General features: G+C 42.6%; 1 protein-coding gene across 1 annotated transcript in view; it reads left to right on the top strand.

Moving 5' to 3' along the window:
- Positions 1-267: 267 nt before the first annotated feature.
- Positions 268-12,608, top strand: part of LOC142652668 (aquaporin-4-like) — a 29,668-nt gene continuing 17,327 nt past the window's right edge. The window contains exons 1-2 of the mRNA XM_075828329.1: positions 268-657; positions 2,602-2,760. Of these exons, the coding sequence (XP_075684444.1) occupies positions 277-657; positions 2,602-2,760 (540 nt within the window). The 5' untranslated portion in view covers positions 268-276. The remainder of the gene's footprint in view (positions 658-2,601; positions 2,761-12,608) is intronic.

Raw genomic sequence — 12,608 nt, 5'->3', positions numbered from 1 at the left:
TTCAACATTTAACTACTACATGTTCTTCTAGTCATTTTGTACCCTGTGTGGTAAAGCTTTCTACATTCCATACTACAGATGTTGCCCATAAGACCAAGTATTCTTATGCATTGTACGTGCTTCTTCTTAGGAATTTCTGTAGCCTTAATAATGTAGATTGAATTATCATTTCACATTTACACACTCAACAGCAGATGCCAATGATTATAAAGGTAACATGGTGTATCACATAACAATCTTCTCTTCTCTGCCAGGAATTCCATTGTAAGAATCAGTATGGTGGCATTTAAAGGTGTATGGACACAGTCATTCTGGAAAGCTGTTTCTGGAGAATTTGTGGCAACTTTAATTTTTGTTTTCCTTGGCCTTGGTTCAACAATCAACTGGGGTACTGCAGACAGTCCGCAACAAATGGATCTAGTACAAATATCATTGTGCTTTGGACTTGGCATTGCTACCATGGTACACTGTTTTGGACACATCAGTGGTTCTCATGTAAATCCAGCTGTAACTATAGCCTTTCTGTGCACAAGGAATATAACACTGGCCAAGGCATTATTTTACATTACTGCCCAATCTCTTGGAGCAATCTTGGGAGCTGGACTGCTGTACCTACTTACACCGCCCAATCTTATTGGATACTTAGGTGTGACAAAGGTAAATATATATAACAACATGGATTGTTTACTTTAGGTAGCCATTTCCTGAATATACGGTATACCCACACATGTCAAGTTGCTTTTCCCATGAAGATCTTCAGATCTATCTTCCAATCATATATTTATCATCAACTCTCCACTAAAACAAATAAATCATTATATACTGCCTTCATGTGTCTGCACTGTCTCCTATAAGGACAGAATTCCACAGATAATATACTTCTTTATTTTCTTTGGTTAATATAGACAGCCTTTTGTACTAAAAAGGGGTTCTCTCTCCACAGACTTTTATGGCATATCGATCTGGTTATATGCCATAAAATCCCATTCTCGTTAAAACGGGTGTCCGGTCCCGCTCTCAGAATGGAACTCCATATGTGTTTACTCAACATATGGAGATTGGAGAGACAGAAAGCGCTAAATGGGGTCGCAATTTAAAGGGGTTGTCCAGTTTAAAAAATACATTTTCATATACCCTATTAGAGGGGGTCCACTGTTCAGGATCCTTATCTCTTGGTCACAGGGGAGAGCAGTTACAAAGAGTGTCTCACATTTTGGAGGTCCTGCATTACAGGGACATCCTAATTTATTTCAATGGGCACTTTGTAATGCTTAATTTGCCCTGTAGTGGCGCACCAGGGAAACCTTGCACTTACTGCCAGGTTTCCGCACAGATTACAGCTGATCGATGTGGGTTTCAGCAGAGGAATACCTTGTAATCTTCTTATTAACAAGGGACCCTTCTAAGAAGTAGGTTACTGAGAAGACAAAACAAAAAAAGACCATGCTTGATAGGGCAACACTGTTTGGCATGAAAATCTCTCTCTCGTAGATGTTTATTTGTTTCGATGTTCAAGTAGCTGGGCTGCAGTAAGGCTTCCCCTAAATCTGGAGTCCGTTATAGGACTGGCCGCAGTAGACGTTTTCAGCAGTATGAATGAAAAATGGAGATTTTCATCAGCGCTTCCCATAGACCATAAAGGTATTACAGTTAAAAATAAATAATTTATTTGGTGTAATGTTAATAGAAAATAATGCTACGCGTTTCGGGACTGGACCAACCTCTTCCTCAGACAGGTGCACGTGCACCAATGTGATCTATGGTCTGTGGGAAGCAACAATGAAAATCCCCATCTTTCTCCCCTGCTGCTAAAAATGCCTTCTAAACAAGAGCGATTTTCCAGAGTGGATAACCCCTTTAACCGCTTTGAATTGTAAATTAGCTTTGTCACTATGTAATGTCTGATATTTTCTGTCCATGTTCCCTATAAATTGTAAAGTACTGCGTAATATGTTTGCGCTATATAAATAAAGATTATTATTATTATTATTATTATTATTATTATTATTATTTAACCTGCTGCAGCATAGTCAGATTCATAGTACAAGATCTGTATAAACTCGTGGTGCAAATTGTGCATTTTGAAGGTGGATATTTTCTTTAATAGTTCCTATTAATTTAATAGGCAGTATTTTCAATCTAATCAGTTCTCAATTAGGTATTGCAAAACAGGTTTGTCATTTAAATATGTTGCTCTAACTAAAAGCAACGTATTTTAAGTACAGGTTGGCCGTGGTGCAACTTCTATCGAAAGCCATGTAGCGGATATATCCTTATGAGTCCCTGTACTCATGAGCACAGTCCCTACCCTGCTTTCTCCTAGCAAGACGCGGGACACTCTGTGCTTGTAAATACAGGGGGCTCATAAGGTTAAATCTACTAGATTTATCTTAAAGAAAGTTTAGAAAATCGGCTAGCCATTTGGGGGGGGGGGGGGGGGGGTTTGGCCCAGTGTTACATTGGACCTGTAATTATAATTTGGGGAAATATATATATGTGCTCGACCAATCCATATATCTTTGTTGGGTCTGTTTATTGTTCCAAAATGTAGGAACTTAAAATCTTAGCAATTTTTTTTACTTTATGCTCTTTTGCCATTAGATAAATGAAAGGCTCTCCATTGGTCATGGACTTTTAATAGAAATTATAATTACATTCCAGTTAGTTTTTACTATTTGCGCAAGTTGTGATCCAAAGAACAAGGACAAATCTCCATCACTTGCAATTGGAATTTCTGTAGTTATTGGACATTTATTTGCAGTAAGTATCAGTATAACAAGAATAGCATATCATCCGTATTCTAATTTTATTGCCAAAAAATACAATCCACTATATTTGATGAACATAAATTGTTGTCTATAATAAAAATGAGGATTTTTACCCATATTCAGACACTTGCGTTTTTTGTACGGTATCACCGATCTTAATTTATTGTTGTATTCTTGCTCCAAGGAATTTGTTTGAATATATTGCTCCGTTGTTATGCAGATATTCGCAATATTAGCAATATTACCAGATGGTGAGTGTCTGTATTTATCAGAGGGTGAATGTCTGTGTTCCCATGCCAGATGTACAGTATAATGGCCACAGCTTATGATATATTCAATGTAGTATATCCACTTGAATGTTATTACGCTTCCAATGCCATTATATACAATGTCAGTGTTATTTCAATGGCTATTTTCTGTTTTTACATGCCTGATAAGCACTACTCACAGTTCCGTTGTACTTGTAGTACTGTGACATCTTGGTGCACCTGATTAGTAGGTGTAGTTGGTTTGCATGTGCTTATGTTGATAGCGCGGCCATGCTGGTAGTCCGCTTCGCCTCACTGTCAGTGAATTGAAAGCTCCGATGGATGGGAAGCTGCAGCCGTTTGCAAATGTGCAGTCGTAGCTGTCTGTGAATGTGCAGCCCCTAGACCTGTGAATATGATGCTGTTATGTTTTAACATAGATACTCATAATAGTAAGGCCCGCTATATTGAGTTCATCTACAATTTTTTATATTTTAATTGCAGTTATAACGTGTTATGTTTATTCTATTTGATTGCATATAGTTACATAGTTAGTATCAAATGGGAGAGACTAGACATGGACCGCACATCCACTGTATACTATGATCAATTGCGGCTAGGCAAAATATTTAAATATGAACGAGAGGTTCTTTGTAACATTTTGATCAAATTGTATGCAAGCCCACTTGCCACTTCACGGCGACCTCTTAAAAGTGGGTCCCTACTCTATCGGTTGCACCACCGCGTGGCGGCCACCGCCACTGCAGCACCGCTCCTGCAGAGGGAGCGACCCAGAGGCCCAAAAGCACCCATGCCATCAGGCCAAGCCAAGCCTCCCTGGCTCTGGGCCACGTCCCCCCACAAGTACAGCATGGGTGCTTTTGGGCCTCTGAGTTGCTCCCTCTGCAGGAGCAGTGCTACGGTAGCGGTGACCGCCACGCGGTGGTGCAACCGATAGAGTAGGGACCCACTTTTAAGAGGTCGCCGTGAAGTGGCAAGTGGGCTTGCATACAATTTGATCAAAATGTTACAAAGAACCTCTCGTTCATATTTAATAATTTTGCCTAGCCGCAATTGATCATAGTATACAGTGGATGTGCGGTCTATGTCTAGTCTCCTTCATTGATACTTACATAGTTAGTACGGTTGAAAAAAGACCCATGTCCATCAAGTTCAACCAAGGGATGGGAAAAGGGAAGGGAAAAATTTCTAAACATTGTCATAGGAGCTGATATTTTTTTGTTCTAGGAAATTATCTAACCCTTTTTTGAAGCCATCTACTGTCCCTGCTGTGACGGCTCATGCGGTTACTATTCCATAGATTCACAGTTCTCACAGTAAAGAAGGCTTGTCGCCTCTGCAGATTGAACCTTTTTTTCTCCAGACGGAGGGATTACCCCTTGTTTTTTGAGGGGGTTTTACATGGAACAGGATTTCACCATATTTTTTGTATGTGCCATTCATATATTTATATAAATTAATCATGTCCCCCCTTAGTCGTCTTTTTTCAAGGCTAAATAGGTTTAATTTTTTTAATCTTTCCTCATAACTTAGATTCTCCATGCCACTTATTAGCTTCGTTGCTCTTCTTTGTATTTTTTCCAAATCCAGGGCATCCTTTCTATGAACTGGAGCCCAGAACTGAACTGCATATTCTAGATGAGGCCGCACTAATGCTTTGTAAAGTGGTAATATTACATCACTGTCCCGCGAGCCTCTTTTAATACACGACAATATCTTGCTGGCCTTTGAAGCAGCTGATTGACATTGCATGATGTTATTTAGTCTATGATCTACAAGTACACCCAGATCCTTCTCAACAAGTGACTCTCCCAGTATAGCTCCCCCTAGGACATATGGTGCATGCAGATTGTTGGTACCCAGATGCATAACTTTACATTTATCTACATTAAACTTCATTTGCCAAGTGGTTGCCCAAATACTTAGTGTGTCCAAATCAGCTTGCAATTTATGAAAAACAGCCATAGATTGAACAATACTACATAGCTTGGTGTCATCTGCAAATATAGAAATAGTGCTACTGAACCCTGGGGTGCACCCAGTGCCGGCTTTAGGCTACAGGGTGCCCTGTGCGGAATTGCACTTTGGTGCCGCCCATTCCATTTCTCATTGTTATGTATTGTGGGCATTTGGTGCATTTGTTTGTGTATTTGTCACGCCGAAAAAACTCGTAAAAAATGCTTGGTTTAAGCGTCCCATTGACATCAATGGTATAGCGCGCCATTAGTGCATACGATGCATTTTGTTTAAAAATGTGTCGCGAAAAAAGAAGCGTCAGGTCAATTCTTTGGCACGTAAAACGCGCAGAAAATGTGCCAAAAACGCGCCTAATTTCTATAGTCAGTGGGAATTTTAAGTGAACGGCAAAAAAACACCTGTAGTTTAAAAGGAACTATACAAAAACACTAGTGTTTTTAACACGTTTACACATTGTTGTTTTTAGCACAGTGTTAACAAGGCCTATGTTTTGTTAAGGCTGTTTTCACATTACGTCCTGTCTGTCCATTTATCATATGCGGCGGAAAAGCTCCTGTCGCATACATTAAATGGACACAAAAAAGTGCAGTATAATTATTTTTTACTGGACGCCACTACATAAAATAGCACAGTCCCACCCGAACTGAGGCTTTTTTAACCTCCATCGGGTGTATGGAACTGTTTACCATACGTTCTGGGAGCTTTCCCGGTGCATACATTACACGGATGGGCAGGATGTAATGTGAAATTACCTTTAGGCTGAGTTCACACGGGGCGGATACGCTGCGTAAAAGAACGCAGCGTATCTGCCCTGTGCGCCGCACCAAACTGTCGGACAGTTTCTCTCCTGGAATGTCCGCTGTGAAAAAAAATAATCGAAAGTCATTAGCATAAATCGAAAATAGGTCATAACTTGGTCAAAATTGATAGTTTTTCTAAATAAAAAAACACTGCTGTGATCTACATTACAGCATCAATCACATCATGTAGAAGATAGAGCACTTATAATGTGGTGACAGAGCCTCTTTAAACTGCTGTCCACGTGGGCAATGTTGGTACTTTTTACTTCACACTGTGAAGGCCGTAAAAAAAAAAAAAAGCCAAAATCGCTGTTTTTTGTTCATATTAGCCCTAAAAAAATGTAATAAAAAATTATCAAGAAGTTGCATGTACCAAAATATTGTACCAATAAAAGCTACAGCTCGTCCTGCAAAAAATAAGCCCTCACACCGCTTAGACGAAAATATAAAAAAGTTATGTCTCTCCGAATGCGGTGAAACAAAACATTTTTATTTTTTAACAAATAGTTTTCTTTGCAAAAGTAGTAAAATATATAAAAAAAACTATATAAATTTGGTATCACCGTAATAATTTTAAGCCGCAGAATAAAGTTAAGTTGTCGTTTTTACCGCACGATGAAAGCCGTAAAATCGAAACCCCAAAAACTATGGAGGAATCAGTTTTTTTCAATTTCAGCACACAAAGAATTTTTTTCAGTTTCCCAGTACATGATATGGTACTTTAAATGGTGGCAATAGAAACTACAACTCATGCCGCAAAAAATAAGCCCACACAACACCCTATTGACGGAAAAATAAAAAAAAGTTATGGCTCTAGGAATGCGGGGAGTGATAAGCGAATATGAAAAAGCAAAAAATGTCTCAGTAATGGAAGGGTTAAAATAAGAAAGCAGCCCAAACTTACCTCTCTCTTCCCAGATGTTCCTGCATTGGGGGCTCCCGTCACCTCTGTTCTCATTTTGTATATAGAGCGGCTGCAGTGGCGACATCACGTCAACAGTACATCACCGCTGCAGCTGCTCTGTATACAAACAGTGAACAGAGGTGACGGTAGCCCCCGGCGCAGGAACGTTTGGGAAGAGGGAGGTAAGTATAAGTTCTTATTTATTTTAACTTCTCCTCTACTGCTTCAATAGAATTTCTTTTTAACCCCTTTAATGTAATGTGTACAGGGTCTAAAAAGGCAACAATTGATAAATGTGCACTATGGAACAACTGAATATTGTGCCCATCTGACATTTATTACCAGTGTCATTCAGTGCCACCTTGGTGCCCATTTGCCACTTATTTCCTCTTTAGTGTCCTTACGTTCAGTGCCCCTATGATGCATATTTGCCATTTACTGCCCCCTTAGCACCCTTTGTCACAGAACAATAAATGTGCAATAAGTGGCAAATGGGCACCAAGGTGGCACTGAATACTACCTCCTATTTGCTATTTTTAGACCCCCATTATTCCCCCTATGCAACCAAAGGCCACAGTCTGACTGACCTGCTGGGCTTCTTACAGTGCACTGTGCCCACTGATGCTGCTGGAGATGTGCCCTGGGGAAATAGTGGTTCATGCCAGAGCAGGAACGCATGGTAAGATAATCTCCTCCCTGTCTTGCGTGCTGAGTGATGTCATCACGCCTGATCATCACTCAGGACGTAAGACAAGGAGGGGGAAGCAGGGGAGTGGGTGAGCGGTAGTCACGGCACGGGGCAGCCAGTATTGAGGTCAGTGAGTGACACCTGACAAGCTGGCGCCCAGAGCAGTAGCCGCAGCGTGGGGAATATTTACCCGCTGGCGCCCCCCTAACAGTGTGGCAGCCTGCACCCTCTGCGACTGGACAGGTCGCACGTAGCTAAGGCCGGCCATGGGTGCACCACTTATAAGCAGTGACCATTCAGAGTAGGAATCATTGCCACAACTCTCTGGGTACGGTCCTTGAGCCAATTCTCAATCCAATTACAAACTATACTTTCTAAACCAATAGTCCTTAATTTACCCATTAGACGTCTATGAGGGACAGTGTCAAATGCCTTTGCAAAGTCCAAAAACACTATATACACAGCGGCCCCTCTGTCTAGGCTTATGCTCACTTCTTCATAAAAACAGATCAGGTTAGTTTGCCAACTTCTGTCCTTCGTAAAACCGTGCTGGCTGTAATACTTATAATACTATTTTTTTTGTCACAAAATCCTGTATATAGTCCCTTAATAGCCCCTCAAACATTTTTCCCATGATTGATGTTAAGCTAACTGGTCTATAATTACCCGGGGAAGACCTAGAGCCCTTTTGAAAAAAGGCACCACATTTGCCCTGCGCCAGTCTCTTGGCACTATACCAGTCACTAGAGAATCTCTAAATATTATGGAGGGGGACAGAAGTAACTGAACTAAGCTCTTTAAGAACTCTAGGGTGTAAACCATCTGGTCTCGGGGCCTTGTGCACATTTATTTTATTTAACATAGCTTGGAGCATATCTACATTCAGCCAATTCAGTATATTAATTGATGTATTAACAGCACTAGCACCGGCTACATCAGCTGCTCTTTCTTCTATTGCATATACAGAGCTAAAGAACCCATTTAGTAACTCTGCCTTCTCTTGATCCCCAGTGACCAACTCCCCATTACCACTATTTAGGGGTCCTACATGTTCAGACCTTGGCTTTTTTGCATTTACATGCTTGAAGATTTTTTGGGGATTTTTTTACTATCCTTGGCCACCTGCCTTTCATTTTGTATTTTTGCTGATTTTATTACTGTTTTGCAGATTTTATTAAGCTCTTTATAATCTGCAAAGGCAACAGCTGTACCCTCAGATTTGTATTTTTCAAATGCCCTTTTTTTTTGTCATATATTGCCCTTTTTACAGAAGGTGTAAGCCATGTGGGGTTTAATTTTAGTCGTTTATACTTGGTACCTATAGGAATACATTTTAGAGTACAATTATACAAAGTAGATTTTAAGATCTCCCATTTATTATTTGCACCATTATTTAACATTAGTTCTTCCCAGTCTATGTTCTGAATCGCAGCTCTCATCCTGGGGAAATTGGCCTTCTTATAATTGTGTTTTTGCTCTTCCAGCCTGTGTTTTGTTTTTTGCAGTATACAGTAGGTAAAATGTAACTATATTGTGATCACTGTTACCGAGGTTTTCACGAACATTGACATTCCCAACAAGCTCTGCATTATTAGAAATTACCATATCCAACAGAGCTTCACCTCTAGTCGTGTCTGCCACAAACTGGCCCGTAAAATTTTCCTGCAACAGGTTGAGGAAATGTTTCCCCTTCGCAGTTGAAGCTGAACTATGACACCAATTAATATCTGGGTAATTAAAATATCCCATTATCACTACAATACCCGTCTGTGCAGTCCGCTCCATCTGTTTATATAGCTGACCTTCCAGCTCCTCAGTTATATTGGGGGGATTTATAGATTACACCAAATGTTATTTTTTTCAGTGTTTACCTCCTTTTGTAATTCCACCCACAAGGTTTCAACCTCCTCTGTAAAGGATCTGCCAGGCACAGCTTCAGGGTTAACTTCCTTAGGTAATCAGTCTTCACCTGAGTCTATCTCTCTGAGACTGACTCCAACTTCCACCACTCAGGCTGGCAGGCTTGGGAGTGGGAGAGCCTATCGCAGCCTGGCCAGACTCAGCTAGCTCCCGCCCTCTGTCTATTTATACTTGCCTTTCCTTTTCCTCCTTGCTTGTGATTCTTTCCGTGTGGTTTCCTGGCCCAGCTACAGCTCCTAACAATTTGATCCTGCTCCATTCTGACCCTGGCTTTCTGACTGCTCTTCTGCTCTGCGTTTGGTGCCTCGTGCTCTCCTTGTTTGGCTTGGCTCGTTCACCGCTCTGTTGCTCGCGGTGTTGCCGTGGGCAGCTGCCCCTTTCCCTTTGCTTTATATTCCCTTGTATGTTTTGTCTCGTGCACTTGCTGAGCGTGGGGACCGCCGCCCGGTTGTGCCCCGTCACCTGGGGCGGGTCTTTGCGGGTGGGCGGGGACGGAGTGGCGGGTGGATTGGGTCTCATTCATTCCCCTCGCTGAATTTTCCCTTAATAACCGGGTCAGTAACTCATCAGGGGTCTCCCCCTTTTTCTGTAATTTTGGGTTTAATCCACGGTTCTCCTCCGTTTCACCTGGTAGTTCCAACAATCCCGAGGTAGAGGTCGTTCATCGGGAACTGTGCACAGTCTGGGCCCAGGTTCAGAAGAACCTAGAGGCGTCCCAGAGCGTACAAAAAACTCAGGCTGATAGAAAACGTTCTGCTAACCCCTTGTTTATGGTCGGGGATCTGGTGTGGCTATCATCTAGGAACTTGCGTCTTAAGGTCCCGTCCAAGAAGTTTGCTCCCCGGTTTATTGGGCCGTATAAGGTCATTGAAGTCCTCAATCCTGTCTCCTTCCGGCTGGAGTTACCCCCATCTTTTCGTATACACGACGTGTTTCATGCCTCCCTCCTTAAACGCTGCTCCCCGTCCTTGGCTCCCTCGAGGAAACCTCCTGTTCCCGTTCTCACCCCTGAGGGGGTGGAATTCGAGGTGGCCAAGATTGTGGACAGCAAGATGGTCCAAGGCTCCCTCCAGTACCTGGTCCATTGGAGAGGATACGGGCCTGAGGAGAGGACTTGGGTACCCGCCCGGGATGTTCACGCTGGGGTATTGGTCAGGAAGTTCCACCTTCGTTTCCCCAGTAAACCAGGTCCGCTTAGAAAGGGTCCGGTGGCCCCTCATAAAAGGGGGGGTACTGTAAAGGATCTGCCAGGCACAGCTTCAGGGTTAACTTCCTTAGGTAATCAGTCTTCACCTGAGTCTATCTCTCTGAGACTGACTCCAGCTTCCACCACTCAGGCTGGCAGGCTTGGGAGTGGGAGAGCCTATCGCAGCCTGGCCAGACTCAGCTAGCTCCCGCCCTCTGTCTATTTATACCTGCCTTTCCTTTTCCTCCTTGCTTGTGATTCTTTCCGTGTGGTTTCCTGGCCCAGCTACAGCTCCTAACAATTTGATCCTGCTCCATTCTGACCCTGGCTTTCTGACTGCTCTTCTGCTCTGCGTTTGGTGCCTCGTGCTCTCCTGGTTTGGCTTGGCTCGTTCACCGCTCTGTTGCTCACGGTGTTGCCGTGGGCAGCTGCCCCTTTCCCTTTGCTTTATATTCCCTTGTATGTTTTGTCTCGTGCACTTGCTGAGCGTGGGGACCGCCGCCCGGTTGTGCCCCGTCGCCTGGGGCGGGTCGTTGCGGGTGGGCGGGGACGGAGTGGCGGGTGGATTGGGGCTCACTTGTCCGTTTCCCTACCCCTATCATTACATCCTCACAATCTTCACCCACTATTGTTTCTTTCACACTTGCCTTCATATCGCTTATCACATACAGACATACACCACCACCTTTCCTATTTGCCATGTCTTTTCGAAATAGTATAAAACCCTGTAGATTTACAGCCCAGTCATGTGAAGAGTCCAGCCATGTTTCAGCAACACCAACTATATCTATATTTTATTCCAGTATCAAGGCCTCCAGTGCCCCTATTTTGCTTGCTAGATTTCTGGCATTTGTGAACATACACTTTAACTTGCATTTCAAATTGCCACGTTTGGTTTTAGAAATGTGATTATTTGACATTATTTGGGCATTTTTATTTTCATTGCTGTTTTGTAATTAAAGGATCTCCTTTTCTTGTTGCCTAGTCCTCTCCCCACAGTCTGTTTCTCCCCCACCATTACAGTCTGACCCCTCTCTAACCTAACTACCCCTTTATTTTCTACATTGACCTCCCTCCTCAGCCCTAGTATAAATACTCCGCCACCCCAGCTTGAAATCTCTCCCCCAGCACAGCAGGCCACTTCCATTTAGTTGCAAATCATCTGCAGAATACAGTTTGTACCCCAATGAAAAGTCATCCCAGTGCTCTAGGAACCCAAATCCTTCTCCTCTACACCAAGGACTCCTTGAGATCCTGCTGTCTTTCCTGTGATGCGCATGGCACAGGCAGTATTCCTGAGAATACTACCTTGGAGGTCCTTCCCTTCAGCTTGTAGCCTAGTTCTTTAAAATTATTCTTAAGGCTCCTCCACATACCATGTATTGCCATTGGTTCCCACATGGACCCCGACAGCTGGATCATCACCAGCCCCTCTCAGTTATTTATCCACCCGTTCCACCACATGTCAAATCCTGGCACCAGGGAGACAGAAAACCATTTGGTTGAGGCGATCTTGGCGACAAATTATTCTATAATAATAATAATAATAATAATAATAATCTTTATTTATATAGCGCCAACATATTACGCAGCACTTTACAATTTAGAGGGAAACATGAAACAAACAATATCAGACATTACATAGTGACAAAGTTCATTTACAATTCAAACCTGGGGAGTGAGGACCCTGCTCGCAAGAGCTTACAATCTATGAGGACATAAGGGAGACACAAAGTGTAATAGTGTTTGTTCTGTACAATGGTCCGGCCATTTTTATACACATGCGGTGGTAACATAAAGCTGCATGAGCCAGTCACCAGCCAGTATCCGTGTATGACGGACATGAAGAGAAGGAGTGTGAGGGAACATTATTCTGATGACTAATCTAAATGGAGGGCCATGGAAAGGAGTCAGATTAGGGAATGTTATAGGTCTGTCTAAATAGATGTGTTTTCAGGGCACGTTTAAAACTGTGGATATTGGGAATTAATCTGATTATCTGGGGTAGCACATTCCAGTGGACGGGTGCAGCACGAGAGAAATCCTGGAGACGGTAGTGGGAGGTTCGGATTATGGAGGATTTTAATCTAAGGTCA

The sequence above is a fragment of the Rhinoderma darwinii genome, chromosome 5, assembly GCF_050947455.1.
Source record: "Rhinoderma darwinii isolate aRhiDar2 chromosome 5, aRhiDar2.hap1, whole genome shotgun sequence".
Classification (NCBI taxonomy): Eukaryota; Metazoa; Chordata; class Amphibia; order Anura; family Rhinodermatidae; genus Rhinoderma; species Rhinoderma darwinii.
Note: the sequence above shows the minus strand (reverse complement) of the source record. Positions and strands in the feature narration are given on the sequence as shown.